We start from the raw sequence: 19,802 nt of genomic DNA, 5'->3' as shown, positions 1-19,802 counted from the left end.
GCATGTAGGATTTAATTCTATAATTGATAATAATTAAATTTGTTTTACAAAAATAAAAAAATTACAAAAATAGTCATCGTTTGCATTTTTAGCATTTAATGTCCAAATATACAATTTTATGCTTAATTAATACTTAATTGTGCGTTAATTGTTATTGGGAGTTAATTTGCGCTTTTATAACTTAATTTAGTTCTTAATAATAGTTTAAGTATTTTTATAATTTAGTTTTAGATAAATAAAAGAAGAAAAAAGAGCGAAAATATAAAGAAAGTCGGAATTGGGCCTTTTCTTCAATTTCAAGCCACAGGCCCAAAAAATGGCCCAATCTTCCCTACGACCCAGTCCATTTCGAACTGGGTCAACCCGGTCCATAACCCAACACCCTATTATCTTGCATTTCAAAAAAAAAATAAAACAAAGAAAAACAAAAATAAAAAAAAAATTTAGAAAACCCTAAGAAATGCCTAACTCACCCGCCCCCCCCCCTTTCTATCTTTCTTCTTCTTCTTCTTCCTTAAGCAAAGCTCCATCAATGGCTACTTCACCATCTCCACTACAACCACCCCTTCACCACATAACCATGGCTGCCTTCAAGCTTCACCATTGTCGTTTTTGTTTTTGCGCCATGGCTGCCCGCGTTTGCTTTCATCTTCTTCGTCGAGCTCAAGCTTGAGCTCGACATCCATGGACGACCACTGTTTCTCTAGCAGCCATGGCTGCGTTCCTCGTCATCGAACCCCAGCCATCGCGACCATAGTCACGAGATCCGACCACAGTCGCGAGCACCAACGGCGAACAAACAACCTGCCTGCGCCACGCCGCTACTATCGCGGCTTCTTCTTCAACTCCTTTTGCTCGCCGCAGCTGCTTCCTCATCGCGCCACTGCTGCCCGTTTCCACCACTGCTGCTGCGTTCCGGCTTGTTATTGTTTCTCGCCGCGTCCAGTTCCCCAACGTTGCTGTTTCACGGCAGCTTTCTCCATTTGAATCAACGTGAGCAGCTCCGTGTCCAGCTTCTTCAGGAACAAACATTGAATCAATGGTTGCCGTAGCTGCTGCTCCATTTGTTGCTGCTGCGTTATTCTTCTTCGTCTCCGTCGCGGCCAAGATCACGCAGCAACTGCTGCTGCTCACGTTTCCGCCATGGACGAGCAAGCTTTGATGCTGCCATGGCCATCTGCGGACTGCTGTTCCTTCCTCTCCATCTTCTTCGTTTATTCGTCGTTGTTTCGAATCGGTTAGTTGGTTTATGTTTTCAAAATTCGCCCATATTTTTTGTTGTTCGTTGTTTTCCGGATTCAAAATCGATAAATAATTCAATGTTTGTTTTGTTTGTCCGTAGTTGAAATAATTTTAGTTTATTCATATGTTTCGTTAAATTAATTTTCAGATTTAAAAATAGAAGTTTAATTAGTTGCTTTCATGTTTATTTCATGTTTGTATTATTGTTTAAGTAAGTATTTGTTAGTTTGATGTTTGTTAGATTCAAATTAAAATTTAATCAACTATTTCTTCAATTTGTTTCATGCGTTTATGTATTGTTAGAAATTGTTAATATTGTTAAGTTCAAGTTTAAGTTCATAATTGTTTTTTCGTCAATCTTGTTATTTGTTTAAAGAATTTAGTTGTATTAAAGGAATATATTGTTTTAATCGTTTAATCCGTCATGTTTGTTGTTTAAAATAGTTCATCCATGTTCATACTTTGTTTGATTGTTCTTGAATCCGAATTTTGTATAGTTTGATTTCTTGTTTACCATTTATGATTATTGTTTGAATTGTTCTCATAATCTTGTTTAAAGTTTAATATAAGAATTGTTTGTTGTAATGTTGTTAGAGTTGATTTTAAGTTCAATATGATTGAATTTAGAAATCTTCATACTTTGTTTGTTGTTGGTTTGAATCCGAAAATAGGATTGTTTGTTGCTAAAATATTGTTCAATCAAATTTTAGTTGTTCTTGGTTGTTCAATTTGTGTTCATGTGATTTGTTGTTGAAATGTTGTTAAAATCATGTTCATATGATATTGTTGTTATGATGTTCATCCGTGTTCATATTGTTGTTTGAACATTGTTAGAAATTGATCATACTGTCTATATTTTGGTTAAGTTTGATTAATTGATGTGTTATAGCTGATGGGTAGTTTGGTAAATTTGTAATACGTTCAGGGGTAGTTTGGTAATTTCAGTAAGGTCGGAAGGGGTAGTTTAGGAATTGTACATTTTGTAATTGTTTATTTGAAGCATGGGGGACAAAATGAAATGGGGTGGGTTGTGATATGATTATTTAATATAAAGGGGGGACAAGATTTAAATTAAAGGGGAATCTTGCATTATTTTAAATAAAGCATGGGGGACAAAATATAATGGGGTGGTGTGATATATTTATTTAATGTAATGGGGATGAGTGGGAAGATAATGGGTTTGGTAGAGAAAGGGATTGATTTTAATTGATTAAAGGGATGGGATATATATATATGTGAAGTCTGGACACAAGAAAGGAAAAAAAAAGACAGACAGAAAAAAAAGAGAGATTGAAAAAAAAAGGTGAACATTTATTCCGAAAAAAAAAAATTGAAACTCTCAAGAAAAGAAAAACATACAAAGAAAAAAAATTGAAAATTAGAAGAGAAAGTAGTACACACCTGATAAATATTCTGGTATACAGGTGTAGAAATTAAGGGTTGAAGATTAACTAGCCTTTCAAAAATCTGAAAATTTCCCTTGGTTTCTGTCCGTTATTTTCGGCATTCCTGGATTTTATTTTGAATTTTTCAAAGCTGTCACTGGGATTTTCGTTGACTGGTTATTGCTGGTTATTGTTGCTGTTGCTGTGTTACGTATTACGTGCTGACTTTCTTCTTCTTATATTGACAATATCAGGTACACAACTGTAATTTTGGCATTTTGTAAGCTGAAATGAAGAATGGAGTGTTAAATTTTTAATTTAGTTTAATTTAATTTTTGCATTGTATTTAGGTTATTCATGTATTATTATTCTGTAAATCACTGTCATCGGCATAACTAGGCATATTATAGCGACATATTAAATAACGCCTTTACCAAGATTATTAGGAAATATATTTAAGCCTGATTATTAATTAAAATTGTTTAATAAAAAAAAATAGAAGAAATAACGTAAAAATGGCGTTATTGAATCAGTTTGGCAAAAATTAACTAAGTTCCTTATTCATAAGGTTTTTCGTCAACGATAAGTTAATCCGAATCATGTAGTCAATTTCAGTTATAACATGAATTAGTCTGCGAACAAGTATTAGGACATGATGAATTAAAACAAAGTTAGTTAATGTTAAATTGTTTAAATTTTTAGAAATATGATTTAGTACTCAAGTTTTTATTTTTATTTCTTTCAATTTTCAGTATTTGTAAATAATTAGTTTCAATAAGCTTAAGTCTTACTAACAATTTGAATTTTAATCCAACTATGGAATAATTAATTTTTTTTTATTTTTATTTTTTTACTTTTCGATAATTCCATGTTGTATTTATGATTATAATTTTATTACTTTCTGTTAATATTTGTTTTTCTCTTCTATTTAATATGTCATTTTCAAGAATGTAGATATTGATTTTATATTTATAAAAAAACTTAGTAATAATAAAAATGTAGTCATTAAAGGATATTCTTAAAAGGATTTCGCTAAAAATAAATAGATGTAAATAATACAAATTTACAGGATTCTCCAATCTCATTTATTCATTATTATTTAAAAAAAAATTACTTAGAATTTGGGATGGATTGTTTAGTAAATTTCACTTCCTTCCCCAAAGATAATGACGCGTTAGACTCTTTAGGCGCGATTTAATTAATTTTACCTTCTTAAACTCGGATGCGCATTTCATGCGACCCAAATCTAAATCCTAAAACATCAAATAAAATATGTTTCGTATTGTGGGTGCATTTCATGTGACACAATCCAAAGATATGTTTTAAGCGATGTTCACATTCCTAAAAAATAATAATTATAATAATAAAGCGGTAAAAGATAAAATTTGCACATGGTTCATAATTTTATTAAAAATCAGATAAATAAGCCGAATATAACAGTTGAGCGACCGTGCTAGAACCATGGAACTCGGGAATGCCTAACACCTTCTCCCGGGTTAACAGAATTCCTTATCCGGATTTCTGGTACGCAGACTGTAATATAGAGTCATTCTTTTCCTCGATTCGGGATTAAAATTGGTGACTTGGGACACCCTAAATCTCCCAAGTGGAGACTCTGAAATAATTAAACCAATCCCGTTTCGATTGTCCTTTAATTGGAAAAAACTCCCTACGCACCTCGCGGTGCCGGAAAAAGGAGGTGTGACAGCTCTGGCGACTCTGCTGGGGATATTATAACCCAGAATCTCTGGTTCAGGGTTAGAAATTCGAGCTCATATAAATTGTTATATTTGGTTTTATCTGATTTTTACATGTTTGAGCCTAATGTGCTAAATGCTGCTTTTACCGCTTTGATATTACATGAACTGTGTATAAACTGTGCCGAAACCCATCTCCTCTCTGAGTCTTCTAAATCATGAAGAAGGGTGTACTTCGTACGACTTCTTTTCTGTATAGTGTCAAATCCCAATTTAGAATGAGGTTCGGACAAGTTGCTAAGCCGGTGAAGCTTCTGTATTCCCGGTACGCTACCCCCCTCGGCTCGAGCTGTCCGCTCGGGTAAGCCAGGTCTAGAACAAACACCCAGGTTCTGAACCTAGTATAACAAAACCACATGTTGGATCCCTAGTAGGAACGTTTGTTTGCATCACGTGCATCTGACTTTGGAGGCTCAACACAGGGGTTGGGTCTGTCTAGGACAGGTGCACCAAAAATGAAAATGACCATCCTGATGCATCTTATTTGTTTTATGTGCATTTATTTGCTCGGTCTTGCATGTTGACCGGCTTCTGAGTCTCGGGAGTGTAAAAAATAAAATAAAATAAAAATAGCAAGTGGAAAGTTATTTGATTAATTTAGAAAAATCAGTGTCCAAGTACTGTTGAAATGCTGCCGAATTTGTTTTTTAAAAAAAACATATATATTTTTACTTTTAGAATTGTTGGTTTGCCTAGAAAGCAGAAAATGTGTAGGAATAAGTCTTTTATTTTAATTTGCTTTATTTAAAAAAAAATGAAAAATGAAAATATTTTTTTTGATATAAAAGAAAAAGGAAAAAATTTGTTTGTTTTCAAAAAAAAATTAGTTAGTTTATAGTCTGAACTACGCGGGTATGATTCTCACCGGATGTGAAATCAGAGGCAAACCTCTTTGGTTTCGACTCACCATATTCAAAAAAAATCCAAAAATATTTAACATTACTCACTTCTTTAGAAAGTTTTTCTTTTAGACCTCAAAATTTTTTTTAAAAAAAATTTTTTTTTAAAAAAAAAATATATATATTTCCTTTTAATCTCAAAATCCCAATTATTTGTTTAAAAGATATTCAAAATAAAATTCAAAAATATTTTTTCTGTAGTATTTCTTTCATAAATTCAGAATATTGGTTCAAAAATATTTCCTTTCTCCTTAAGAGTTTTTTTTCAAGAAAAAAAAATTAAAAATCCAAAAAATATTTCTTTAGAATATAGATAGTTTTTAAGTCAAATAAAAGTTTTTCCTTCTTTAATCACTATAATAAATGTGCAGGATGAGCACAAGTCAAAATGAACCATTCTCAGTGTGTAGCGAGGTCCCTTCGCAACTCCACATGTGGTGGAATGATATGGGAAAGGATAGTATAAAGATAGTGGAAAGAGTTTTGGGAGGTTTTGTCGATCTGTTGAGTATCAAGCCAAGGACAGATATCATCGAGGCTCTAATACCGTTCTGGGACCCAACACGCAACGTGTTTCGTTTTGCTGACTTTGAACTTTCACCTACACTAGAGGAAGTCGCCGGATATGCGGGGTTGAATGGGAAACTAAGAGGGCAGTATTTACTTTCACCAAGACCAGTATCTCCGCACGCGTTCTTGGATTTGCTAAGCATTAGTCGGAAGGTACAGAATGATGATTTGTCGAAGGGATGTTGTACTCTCCAATTCTTGTATCAACGGTACGGAATTCCTCAGGGTTAGGAAGAACCAAACCTCGGATTAATTCACACTGGGAACAGAATCAAGTGGGAAGCAAGACGTACTTTGGCATTTATCACCGCATTTCTGGGAGTTGTGGTCTGTCCCCGCAAAGATAAAAAAATAGAGATAGGCCTTGTAGGGATGGCCGATGTTGCAATCAAAAGAACCGACAGTACTGTGGTTCCTTTGATTTTGTCCGAAATCTACCGAGCTTTAACTATATGCCGAGAAGGAGGCAAGTTCTTTCAGGGATGCAATCTGTTACTCCAGCTGTGGATGCAAGAACACCTCCATCACCGAGTGGGATACATGAACCACGGGTTGACTGAGAGAAACTGCATTAGCGGCTTTGAGAAACGAATGACAAGCGTCATATTTCCCGAAGGCGTCGAAGCATGGCTTGCACAATTGAGGTCAACAACAGCCGACCAAGTTGAATGGGCATTTGGGTGGTTGAATGATACTGAGGTAATATACATGGCGACCGAGGAATGTCATGTTCTTTTGATGGGACTTCGTAGCATCCAACCATATGCTCCTCATCGGGTACTGCGCCAACTAGGAAGATTTCAGGTAATTCTCACTGATGAGGATCTAAGCAAGCACGCCATTGAGTTGAGTCCAGGAGTCGTGTTCCCCGAAGGAAAAATTAGAAAGCTGTGGCACGAATGTAGATTCCTTGAACCCAAGACTATGGTTCGAGAGCTGACTAAGGGTGAGGTAGACCCAAAATACGATGTTTGGTTCGGGAAAAGGTTCCAGATTCGTCAGAGGCCTGCCAAAAGAGCTCACGTCCAACAATTTACGGATGATTCGCAGGAACAGTGGGGCTGGTTAGTGAGAGAGGAAGGCTACCGGGTTGAAATTGGGAAGCTGAAGCGGCAAATTGAAAGGCTTATGTTTGAAAACAACGTTCAAGTAGCCTCAGAGCAGGGTGAGAAGAACAAATTAGCCAAAGAAAACCAGGCACTGAAAGCCCGAATTCGCCAAGTCAGTAAGAGTGATAGCGACCGACAGAAACGTCGATCTGATGAAAGGTTGATAGCGGAATTGAGAAATCAAGTCAGCCAAAGCCGAGAAGACTTGGAGAGATCCCAGGCTTGTATAACAAGAATGCGGGTCAGGTGGGCTACAGTTACAACATCACGGAGAGAGCACCTATGGCAAGTAAAAAGGGACTACGAAATGAGTGTTGCGACATTGAGAGAGATAAACTCCATTCTCAATAATCGGGTCCTCAAACAAGCCCAGGATGCTAGAACATATAGAGAACACTGCCATGAGTCAATAGCCCGGATGGAAGAACAAATGGAGAGGTTCCAAGAGCAGCTCATTGACAATACTCGAATATTGGGACTAAAGAATCAACGGATAGAACAGCTGTGCATAGAGAGGGATAGAATCAGGGGTAGGATCAATGATATAGGGCGCTATATCACCACAAAGTGCCTAACATGTGAAGAGATGCCTCGTGATGTCCTATTTGCCTCAATCATGGGTTATGTCCATCAGATCATGGAGGAACTAAAAAGCTTGCAAAGAAGCCTGGCCCCCAAGCCCGCGGAAAGGCCGAATGATGCCTCGCGGGCACCAAAATTCAAAGCTTTAATGTATCCCTAGTTCAATCTTGCACTTGTTTGTTTTTCGAGTCTGTTGTCTACCCATATGTTTTTTTTTCTTTCTTCAACATTCTCAAAAAAAAAAATATATCAAACATTCTCAAAAATATATATATAAAGTCTGTATTTTTTGTGATGGCTTGTAATAGCATTATTTTGAGTAATAAAAAAATATTTGGTCTTATGGCACGAACTACGCTTGGTCTGATTCGTGCGGGGTCACGATACGTAGGCAATCTCTATAGGATTCGACCGTAATTAAAAAAAAAAGAAAAAAAAAGAGGAAGAATATATATTTGTCAGAGCAAAAATAAGCCGGGATGATGCATGCGGTCAGAGCAAAAGCATGTTAGAAATGATTAACTGCCTAGGAGCATTGCATCCCCCTAACGTGCAATTACAATATCTGTTAAGACTCTAACACTGACAAGTTTGTTGTTTTTCCAATCAATATCAGTTAGTTGTTAGAGCGTACTGGCACCGTACCATTATCAGACAAGATCAAAAGGTCCTATACCAGAAAGCATGACTGGGTCAGACAACAGCGTTGAGTCAGAAAAAACGGCCAATCAGATGCTGAAAGAAGCCCTGGAGAAAATGGAAAAAATGAGGCTAGAAATGAATGAAATGCAGATAGCCTTAGCTAGAGCCCAGAAGGGGCAAGAATTACCCGTTACTCCTACCCTCCAACCAACACACACGCCGGAATACCCCTCTCCCGGTCCTTCAACAAGTTTCCCAAGCCATCACTATTATCAGGGAAGAGAGGCTTATGATTCCCAAGCTCCACCACCCACTCAAAACCCTCCTCCACCAAATGTTCCCATCTTTGTGGCACCTCCCCCAGCCCCATTGCACAGATCATCTAGTGAGCCACTGTTTCAGGCTCACGATACACAATACTACCCCCTGAACTCACATTCAAAGCACCCGAGCCACATACCTATAATCCCCACTTTGAGGTCCCGGCGGAGATTGAAAAGCCGGCTAAGAGCCCAGAGCAGGACGAGGTGATGCGGAAATTTAAAAGCCTGGAGCAATCCTTCAGGAACATACACGGGTTAGGTAACCAGGTCAGCGTGGCTTACAAGGATCTATGCCCTTTCCCTGACGTTCAATTACCAGCAGGGTTCAAAATGCCCAAGTTCGATTTATACGAAGGGCATGGTGATCCTATGGCACATCTACGAGGTTTTTGTAGCAAAATGAGGGGAGCAGGGGGCAAAGATGAGCTATTAATAGCTTACTTTGGCCAGAGTTTGAGCGGGTCGGCGTTAGAGTGGTATACAAGACAAGATCCGAGCAGGTGGTACACCTGGGATGACTTGGCACAGGCTTTTGCAGGACATTTCCAATACAACCTTGAGATAGTCCCAGACCGTCTCACATTGTTAAAGCTCGAGAAGAAACCCGGAGAGAGCTTCCGGGAATTTGGGTTCCGATGGAGAGAACAGGCAGCCAGAGTTGATCCCCCAATGAGAGAAGGAGAAATGGTGGATTACTTCTTACAAACTCTCGAGCCAACTTACTTTGGTCACTTGGTGACGTCAGTTGGCAAATCATTTAATGAAGTTGTGAAAATGGGAGGTATGATAGAAGAAGGACTTAAGTCCAATAAGATCCTGAGTTATTCGGCAATTAAGGCAACAACTCAGGCCATTCAGAGCGGCACGGGAGGTGCGCTAGGGAAGAAAAGGAGAGAGGAGGTCACGACATTAGAGGCCGACAATTGGTCCAGATCTAGAGGTCCTTCCCCTCATTACCAACCCAGACCCCATCGTCTAAACTACCCACACATTCCAAATTACCCTCCACAACCCTACTACCAACCACAAGAACAACATTTCACCGTCCATCAAGCCCAGACATACACCCAACCTCCGGTTCGCCCACAATGGCGCGCGCCGGTTCCCCACAATACATACCCACCTCCACATAACACATACCCACAACCACAAAACACCTATCCACCACCAAGAGCCTACAGGAACCCTCCAGGGATGGGTTTCAGGGGAAATCCGGCTGCCAGAAATGAAAGATTGCAGAGGCAAAGAACTTTTACTGAGTTGGGGGAAACATATATTGCCTTGTTCCACAAATTGAGGCAGTTGGGTTTATTAAATCCTGTTGAGCCTAGATTACCAAATCCCTTACCCCAAAATATGGATCACTCGGTAAGATGTGAATATTGTTCGGGAGCTCCCGGACATGATACCGAGAAATGTTGGAGGCTGAAACATGCAATACAAGATCTTATTGATACCAACAAGATCGAGGTACAGGCACCGGAGGCACCCAACATTAACCAGAACCCATTGCCAAAGCACCCTGAAGCCCACATGATCGAACTTGTGCACGAAGGAGGGGAGCCGAAGAAACCCTCACAGACAGTGATGATGATCCGTGCCACTCCGAAAGAAAAATCGATCAATGAGGAAGTAGGGGTACAGTTGAAGGGGGAAGATGTCAAGCCAGTGGTGATATTGGGGAAGAATCCATCTGCCGCTACAAGGAAACCAGAACCAGCCAAGTTGGTAATAACGGGAGCATCATCTGCACCCGTGGTTGTTGTGAAAGGGGTCTGCAGGGAACCGGTCATCATAAAACCAGTAGTCCAAACACCAGTGATTGATAGCAAGGCTGTGCCTTGGAAGTATGAGAAGGCAGTGGTGATGTACAAGGGACAACAAGTGGAGGAGAATAGTTGTGAGGCGCAGGGACTGACTCGATCAGGACGGTGTTTTGCTCCGGCGGAGTTGAGAAGACCCAATCCAGCTGCAATAAAGAAACCTGTGTCAGAAGAAGAAGCTGAGGATTTCTTAAAGAAGATGAAAGTGCAGGATTACTCCGTGGTCGAACAGTTGAAGAAAACACCGGCCCAGATCTCACTGCTATCATTATTAATCCATTCGGATGAACATTGTCGGGCCCTGATGAAGATACTGAATGAAGCTCATGTGCCCAATGAGATTTCTGTAAATCACCTGGAAACGATTGCCAACAAAATTTTCGAGGTGAACAGGGTAACATTTTCAGATGATGATCTGTCAGTGGAGGGCACGGAGCATAATAAAGCTCTCTACCTAACTGTCAAATGTGAAGATTCGGCAGTTACTCGGGCATTAGTGGATAACGGCTCAAGTGCCAATATTTGTCCATTATCCACCCTGAACCAATTGAAGATCGACCACGGAAGAATCCAAAAGAATAGCATTTGCGTCCGAGGATTTGACGGAAATGGAACAGCCACCGTGGGGGATATTATACTTGAGTTGACCATCGGTCCAGTCCAGTTTACCATGGAATTCCAGGTATTAGATGCTACGGTATCTTATAACTTTCTGTTGGGACGACCATGGATCCATACAGCCAAAGCAGTGCCATCCACCTTGCATCAGATGGTCAAGTTCGAGTGGGATAGACAAGAGGTCGTGTTGCACGGCGAGGACACTGCGTGAACCGTAGGAGGTGCCATTGTACCCTTCATAGAGACCAATGATGACAAAGGTCCCTGGGTCTACCAGATTTTTGATGCAGTGTCGGCAAACAAGATCCCCGAGGGTGAAATCATTCAGCATCCTAGGATAGCTTCCGCAACGGTTATGATGGTTTCAGAAATGCTGGGTAATGGGTTTATGCCAGGAAAAAGGCTTGGGAGCTGAACTTCAGGGAATTGTTCAACCTGTTTCTTTGCCCAAGAATTTGGAGACCTTTGGGTTGGGGTTCAAACCGACTGCGGCAGATGTAAAACGAGCGCGGAAAATGAAGAAGAAAGTTTGGTTTCTTCCCAAACCTGTGCCACGTCTCTCAAGATCTTTTGTTAGAGCAAGCGCCAAGGGGTCACCGGTCCCGAAAGTTCTCGGGCCATTGATTGGGATTGACGGGGATCTGAATCAGAGCTTCGAAAGATTGTTCACTGATGTCAATATGGTAGAAGTCGGAGAGGGTTCCAGCGGAACAGACATACAGTTTATGGGGCCTGAGGCCAAAACCAACAATTGGACGGTTACTCCTCTTCCTACTCGGGGAGAGTCCTGGTAGTAGTCTTTGATTTTTGCTTTCTTATTTTTCGGATTATTCAGGGTGTAATCCAAATCTTATTTTATCTTGTAAAAGTGTGAACCCTGTTATCCCGCATTTTAATAAAATTCTTTTCTTGTCTCATTTTAATTTTGTTTTATTCTTTTCTCTTTCTGAACAGTTCTCTTTTTACTGGTTCTAATGACATGGCATGCACGACGGATCTTTGACCTAGTCTAATAAATCAATCTGACTCTGATTTAATGATACAAGAGATCGATTATGAGTCTGAATATGATGAGGATAAAGCCTTCGAAGAAATAAACCGAGAACTATGCCAATTTGAAGAGAAACCCAAGCCTAATCTGAATGACACCGAGGCTATAAATCTAGGGGATGCGGATAATGTCCGAGAAACCAAAATCAGCATCCACATTGAGCCTGGCATCAGGGAAGAATTAATCAAAGCACTCATTGAGTTTAAAGATATTTTTGCATGGTCGTATGACGACATGCCGGGTTTAAGCACCAAGCTAGTGGTTCACAAATTGCCCATTGACCCGGCATGCCTTCCCGTCAAGCAGAAACTGAGGAAGTTCAAGACAGATATGAGTGTGAAGATTAAAGAAGAAGTAACCAAGCAGCTGCAAGCAAAGGTTATTCGGGTCTCTCGATATCCTGATTGGTTGGCTAATGTAGTGCCAGTACCAAAGAAAGATGGGAAGATCAGGGTATGCGTCGACTACCGTAATCTGAACAGGGCAAGCCCAAAGGATAACTTTCCATTGCCCAATATCCATATCTTGATCGACAATTGCGCCGGGCGAGAAATCGGCTCCTTTGTGGATTGCTACGCTGGGTATCATCAGATTTTGATAGATGAAGAAGATGCAGAGAAAACAGCTTTCATTACGCCATGGGGGACTTATTGTTATCGGGTAATGCCATTCGGTTTGAAGAACGCTGGGGCAACGTACATGAGAGCAATGACTACTGTGTTCCATGATATGATACACAAAGAGATTGAAGTGTACGTAGATGATGTGATCATCAAATCCAAGCGTCAGGAAGACCACGTAGCAGACCTTAGGAAGTTTTTCCAAAGACTTCGAAGGTACGACATTAAGCTCAACCCAGCCAAATGTGCATTTGGTGTTCCATCTGGAAAGCTGTTAGGATTTATCGTCAGTCAGCGAGGCATTGAGTTGGATCCGTCAAAGATCAAATCCATCCAGGAATTGCCGCCACCAAGGAACAAAACAGAAGTAATGAGTCTGTTGGGAAGATTGAACTATATCAGCAGATTCATCGCTCAGCTCACAACAACTTGTGAACCCATCTTTCGATTGCTGAGGAAAGATGCCGCGATAGAATGGACGGCAGAATGTCAGGAGGCATTTGACCAGATCAAAGGTTATTTATCCAATCCACCTGTATTGGTTCCACCTGAGTCGGGGAGGCCATTAATCCTTTATCTAACGGTCCTGGATCATTCGTTTGGTTGCGTGTTGGGTCAACACGACATCACAGGAAGAAAAGAGCAAGCCATCTATTATCTCAGCAAGAAGTTTACAGTCTATGAGAATAAGTACACCCAACTTGAGAAGACATGTTGTGCTCTAACTTGGGTAGCACAGAAGTTTAAGCATTATCTGTCGTCACATACTACATACCTTATTTCACGTCTGGATCCATTAAAGTATATTTTCCAGAAGCCTATGCCCACAGGAAGATTGGCAAAATGGCAGATATTACTCACAGAGTTCGACATTGTCTATGTGACGAGGACGGCCATGAAAGCTCAAGCATTGGCCGATCACTTGGCTGAGAATCCTATTGATGAAGAATATGAGCCTTTGAGGACGTATTTTCCTGATGAAGAAGTGATACATATAGAGGAGTTAGAACTGAATGAGGAACCAGGGTGGAAGCTTTTCTTTGACGGGGCTGCTAATGCAAAAGGAGTTGGAGTAGGAGCAGTACTTATTTCAGAAACAGGACATCACTATCCTGTTACAGCTCAGCTACGTTTCTATTGTACCAACAACATGGCTGAATATGAGGCATGTATTTTGGGCCTACGATTGGCTGCAAACATGGATGTTCAGGACGTCTTGGTCTTGGGAGACTCGGACCTCCTAGTACATCAGATCCAGGGTGAATGGGAAACACGGGATTTGAAGCTTATACCATATCGACAATGTTTGCACGATCTGAGCAAGCGATTTCGATCAGTGGAGTTCAGACACATCCCGAGAGTTCACAATGAGGTTGCCGATGCTTTGGCCACTTTAGCATCGATGTTGCACCATCCAGACAAAATCCATGTTGACCCATTGTATATTCAGGTTCGTAATCAGCATGCCTACTGTAACATAATAGAAGAAGAAATGGATGGCGAGCCATGGTTTTATGATATCAAGGAATATCTCAGGATGGGAATATACCCGGAGCAGGCAACCGGAGATCAAAAGGGAGCCATTCGACGACTGGCAAATGGATTTTTCCTCAGTGGAGGAATGTTGTACAAAAGAACCCCAGATCTGGGATTGCTGAGATGTATTGATGCAGGTCAAGCCACGATAGTGATGACAGAGGTACATGCTGGAGTCTGTGGGCCCCATATGAGCGGATATGTGTTGGCAAAGAAGATTCTGCGAGCGGGATATTATTGGCTCACTATGGAGCATGATTGTATCAGTTTCGTACGAAAAATGCCATCAGTGTCAGATACATGGAGATCTGATTCATTCTCCACCAACGGAATTGCACACAATGTCCGCACCATGGCCATTTGTAGCATGGGGCATGGATGTCATTGGGCCTATTGAGCCGGCAGCTTCGAACGGTCATAGGTTCATTCTGGTAGCCATCGATTATTTCACTAAGTGGGTTGAAGCCAAAACTTTTAAGTCTGTAACCAAGAAGGCAGTGGTGGATTTCGTCCATTCCCATATCATTTGTAGATTTGGGATCCCAAACATAATAATCACGGACAATGGTGCTAATCTTAACAGCAACTTAATGAGAGAAGTATGTGAACAGTTTAAGATTACACACCGTAATTCCACCCCATATCGGCCCAAGGCGAATGGAGCAGTTGAGGCAGCCAACAAAAATATAAAGAAGATATTGAGGAAAATGATTGAAGGATCCAGACAATGGCATGAAAAGCTACCATTTGCGTTGTTAGGATACCGCACTACTGTTCGTACTTCAATAGGTGCAACTCCTTATTTGTTGGTATACGGAACCGAAGCAGTAATACCAGCGGAAGTTGAAATTCCTTCCCTTCGAATTATCGCTGAGGCCGGGATTGACGATGATGAATGGGTCAAAACCCGACTAGAGCAGCTGAGTTTAATGGATGAAAAAAGATTGGCAGCAGTATGTCATGGCCAGTTGTATCAAAAGAGAATGGCAAAAGCATACAATAAGAAGGTGCGCCCCAGAAAATTTGAAGTAGGGCAACAAGTATTGAAACGGATCCTCCCACATCAGATTGAGGCAAAAGGCAAGTTCGCCCCGAATTGGCAAGGGCCGTATATTGTGACCAGAGTATTATCCAATGGCGCTTTACGTCTGACGGATGTTGAAGGAAGATGTGTCGACATGGCTATCAATTCTGATGCAGTCAAAAGATATTATGTGTAATTTATTTTGTTGTTTATTTGTTTGTTTGTACTTAGTGCTTATCGGATAATGAAATGACGGAGGCAATTCTTTCTTCTATCCAAACACTTTTAACCTTTGCTTTACCCCTTTGAGCCATACTTATCTTTTTATACCCCTCTCTTGGAATCATTAATGAAAAAATGTATGAAAAAAAAAAAATTTTGAAGGTCGCAAGAAAACAAAGGAGTCAGTGAACTACGTTCGACCTGATTCCTCAAAGAGGATACGTAGGCGCCTCACGGCTCGGTCATAAGGTAATAAAAAAAAAGAAAAAAAAATCAAAAGAAAAATCCCCAAGTAAGAAAACTGGGGCAGAAATTATGTTTCTAAATTTTGAAAAAAAAAGAAAAAAAGAGTTTGATTCCAAGAGTTGTAATACTTTACCCATCAAAGTTATTTTGAATTTTATATCCTTTTCTTCTAAAACCTATATTGATATCCAAAAAAGACCTCCTGATCAGTATCCGAGAGGTGTTAAGATAGGCAAATGAAAACCAAGAATAAAACATCGGTCCCTGACTGAATGAGGATCATGAATCGAAAGAATTTATAGCCAAAAGAATTCCCGGCAGAGATAAATCTTATCGGCAACACTCCAATCCCAAGCTGAGAAAATAAGATGAGAGAGTCTTATCGGCGAAAACCTTCACAGGCGCCATAAGGCGACGTAAGCTGAGAAATACAAAATGAGAGAGTCTTATCGGTGAAAACCTTCACAGGCACCATAAGGCGACGGGAGTTGTGAGAAATGAGAGAGCCTTGTTAGTGAAAACCCCACGAAGGGCACTATAAGGTGACAAGATAGATTGACGGAAAAGATCCGTATTTTGCGAAGAATTGGGCACCTATTTATCCCCAGCAAGTGAAGACATCAGAAAGTTTGATCGACACAAATAGACTGGGTTGATTAATCCGGAATGCACAACATGATCATTGGAATCGGTTGTATCACCCAGATAAGTTCATTTTTTTTGTTCAGAAAGATTTTCTCATTTTTCTATCTTTTCATTTCTTTGTTTAAAAGAATTTTTCTAGAAATTTATGTTTTAAGGAAGGTCTTTCAGAGCTTACTACCAGTTGCCAAAATGGTACAACATAAAAGGTGAAAAGGGCAATCCAGAGACAAGGCAATAAGGCAAAAGACGTTGATTGCCAGGCCGAATAATACTGTCCTAAAATGGCAAGGAAAGTACGGGGAAGAGCCGGAAAAAAAAAAAACATGTTGAGGAAATTGTAAACCAAGTTCCAAGAAGATCCCCAGAGTACTCCGACCGAATATCGACCAAGCTACGAGGTGGTCGGACAACACAGAAGGGGAAGGGAAGAAAGGAAAATTCATCTTCGACAAAATAACCTCCAGAAATTTTTGAGATACAAAATGGTGAAGGGATAAATGGAAAAACCATCCCAAGCAGAATGTTATCCCCAGCAAATAACATCATCCCCAACAAGTTTTGAGAACGCCGAACAAGAATAAGGGAAAGGGAACAATCATCCCCATCAAGAGTGACATGACCACTCGCCATATTTCAAAAAAAAAAAAAAAAACTAACTAAATTTTCTTTGATTTGAACAGGAAAATAAAGTGTCGATGATGGCCTAAAGATACGCCATAAGAAAGATCGCCAGAATTGGGGCAGAAAATTTTCTGCCACAAGTGGAAATTTTCTCGGAGAATCGAGGAAACAAATTCAAATTATTCTTTACCAATTAGGCGCCCACCAGTATAATGCGGGAATACATTTCTGTCTTTTCATTTCATGTTCTAGGTCACCCACCAGTATAATGCGGGTATGCATTTATGTTTTCATTTCATGCTCTAGGTCGCCCACCAGTATAATGCGGGTATGCATTTATGTTTTCATTTCATGCTCTAGGTCGCCCACCAGTAAAATGCGGGAATACATTTAAGTTCTAGGTCGCCCACCAGTAAAATGCGGGAATACATTTAAGTTCTAGGTCGCCCACCAGTAAAATGCGGGAATACATTTAAGTTCTAGGTCGCCCACCAGTAAAATGCGGGAATACATTTAAGTTCTAGGTCGCCCACCAGTAAAATGCGGGAATACATTTAAGTTCTAGGTCGCCCACCAGTAAAATGCGGGAATACATTTAAGTTCTAGGTCGCCCACCAGTAAAATGCGGGAATACATTTAAGTTCTAGGTCGCCCACCAGTAAAATGCGGGAATACATTTAAGTTCTAGGTCGCCCACCAGTAAAATGCGAGAATACATTTAAGTTCTAGGTCGCCCACCAGTAAAATGCGGGAATACATTTAAGTTCTAGGTCGCCCACCAGTAAAATGCGGGAATACATTTAAGTTCTAGGTCGCCCACCAGTAAAATGCGGGAATACATTTAAGTTCTAGGTCGCCCACCAGTAAAATGCGGGAATACATTTAAGTTCTAGGTCGCCCACCAGTAAAATGCGGGAATATATTTAAGTTCTAGGTCGCCCACCAGTATAATGCGGGAATACTTTTAAGTTCTAGGTCGCCCACCAGTAAAATGCGGGAATATATTTAAGTTCTAGGTCGCCCACCAGTATAATGCGGGAATACTTTTAAGTTCTAGGTCGCCCACCAGTAAAATGCGGGAATATATTTAAGATCTAGGTCGCCCACCAGTATAATGCGGGAATACTTTTAAGTTCTAGGTCGCCCACCAGTAAAATGCAGGAATACATTTCAGTTTTCCATTTCCAGGTCGCCCACCAGTATAATGCAGGCATACATTTCAGTTTTCCATTTCCAGGTCGCCCACCAGTATAATGCGGGCGTACATTTCATTTTTCCATTTCCAGGCACCCACCTGTATAATGAGAGGAATACTTTTCAGTCTTATACTGCAGATTTTGAAGTCAGTAACCCCACCGGAAGGCAGAAGGTTACAACAAGAATCCCCAGCAGGAAACAATAAAAATCCCAACACCGGAAGGCAGAAGGTGGCAACAAGAAGTCCCAGCGCAAATTCAAGTGCATGTGTCAAAAGAAGAAAAGTACCGGAAGAAATGCAAGCAGATAAGGAAGCAAGGCAACAAAAACAAATTGTACTCTAGCCTAGCTCCTTGTTTTTTTTAAGCATGGTGTAATAAGGAGGTCAGCAAACAGTAAAAGTAGCATGCAACAGCAGTAACATTGCAGTCCCATGGTAGTCCCAGCTACCAAAATTTCCCGAACTACATTGACCTGATTCCTGTTTAGCCCAGGATATGTAGGAAACCTTTGAAGCAAAGGTTCGGTCAAATCTTTTTCAAAAAAAAAATGCTTCACACGGAGTACTCGGATGGGCAAAAATCGCTCGCTTTATCTTTGCACGAAAACCCTTCGTGTCTTCGGGCAAAGAGGGGCAACTGTAAGCACGTGATTTTTGCCAAAATGAGAATTACTCCCAAAAATTCAAAAATAAAATGATTTTTCTTTGGTGTGCAATTTTGTGATATTTTGAATAATTATTTGTAGTTGTCTGTGCGTGTTTATTTGCTAAATTAATAAAAAATACAAAAATATGTCGCATTTTGCATGTAGGATTTAATTCTATAATTGATAATAATTAAATTTGTTTTACAAAAATAAAAAAATTACAAAAATAGTCATCGTTTGCATTTTTAGCATTTAATGTCCAAATATACAATTTTATGCTTAATTAATACTTAATTGTGCGTTAATTGTTATTGGGAGTTAATTTGCGCTTTTATAACTTAATTTAGTTCTTAATAATAGTTTAAGTATTTTTATAATTTAGTTTTAGATAAATAAAAGAAGAAAAAAGAGCGAAAATATAAAGAAAGTCGGAATTGGGCCTTTTCTTCAATTTCAAGCCACAAGCCCAAAAAATGGCCCAATCTTCCCTACAACCCAGTCCATTTCGAACTGGGTCAACCCGGTCCATAACCCAACACCCTATTATCTTGCATTTCAAAAAAAAAATAAAACAAAGAAAAACAAAAAAAAAAAAAATTTAGAAAACCCTAAGAAATGCCTAACTCACCCGCCCCCCCCCTTTCTATCTTTCTTCTTCTTCTTCTTCCTTAAGCAAAGCTCCATCAATGGCTACTTCACCATCTCCACTACAACCACCCCTTCACCACATAACCATGGCTGCCTTCAAGCTTCACCATTGTCGTTTTTGTTTTTGCGCCATGGCTGCCCGCGTTTGCTTTCATCTTCTTCGTCGAGCTCAAGCTTGAGCTCGACATCCATGGACGACCACTGTTTCTCTAGCAGCCATGGCTGCGTTCCTCGTCATCGAACCCCAGCCATCGCGACCATAGTCACGAGATCCGACCACAGTCGCGAGCACCAACGGCGAACAAACAACCTGCCTGCGCCACGCCGCTACTATCGCGGCTTCTTCTTCAACTCCTTTTGCTCGCCGCAGCTGCTTCCTCATCGCGCCACTGCT

The 19,802-nt window shown here is 40.2% G+C and overlaps 1 protein-coding gene across 2 annotated transcripts; it reads left to right on the top strand.

Annotated features, from left to right (window-relative positions):
• Nucleotides 1–368: 368 nt before the first annotated feature.
• LOC142179348 (uncharacterized) lies at nt 369–18,990 on the top strand. Of its 2 annotated transcripts, none has more exons than XR_012707360.1 (2): nt 369–2,881; nt 18,237–18,990. XR_012707360.1 is itself a non-coding variant. In XM_075249060.1 (2 exons), the coding sequence occupies exon 2, from the start codon at nt 6,226–6,228 to the stop codon at nt 7,702–7,704; it is 1,479 nt and encodes a 492-aa protein (XP_075105161.1). In that variant the 5' UTR covers nt 461–2,881; nt 5,655–6,225; the 3' UTR covers nt 7,705–7,739. The 2 variants fall into 2 exon arrangements, 1 of the variants encoding a protein (XP_075105161.1); XM_075249060.1 differs by lacking the exon at nt 18,237–18,990 and adding an exon at nt 5,655–7,739 and having other exon boundaries at nt 461–2,881.
• Nucleotides 18,991–19,802: the final 812 nt, after the last annotated feature.

This window comes from Nicotiana tabacum, chromosome 3 (assembly GCF_000715075.1).
Source record: "Nicotiana tabacum cultivar K326 chromosome 3, ASM71507v2, whole genome shotgun sequence".
NCBI lineage: Eukaryota > Viridiplantae > Streptophyta > Magnoliopsida > Solanales > Solanaceae > Nicotiana > Nicotiana tabacum.
This window is presented reverse-complemented; position numbering and strand designations above follow the sequence as displayed.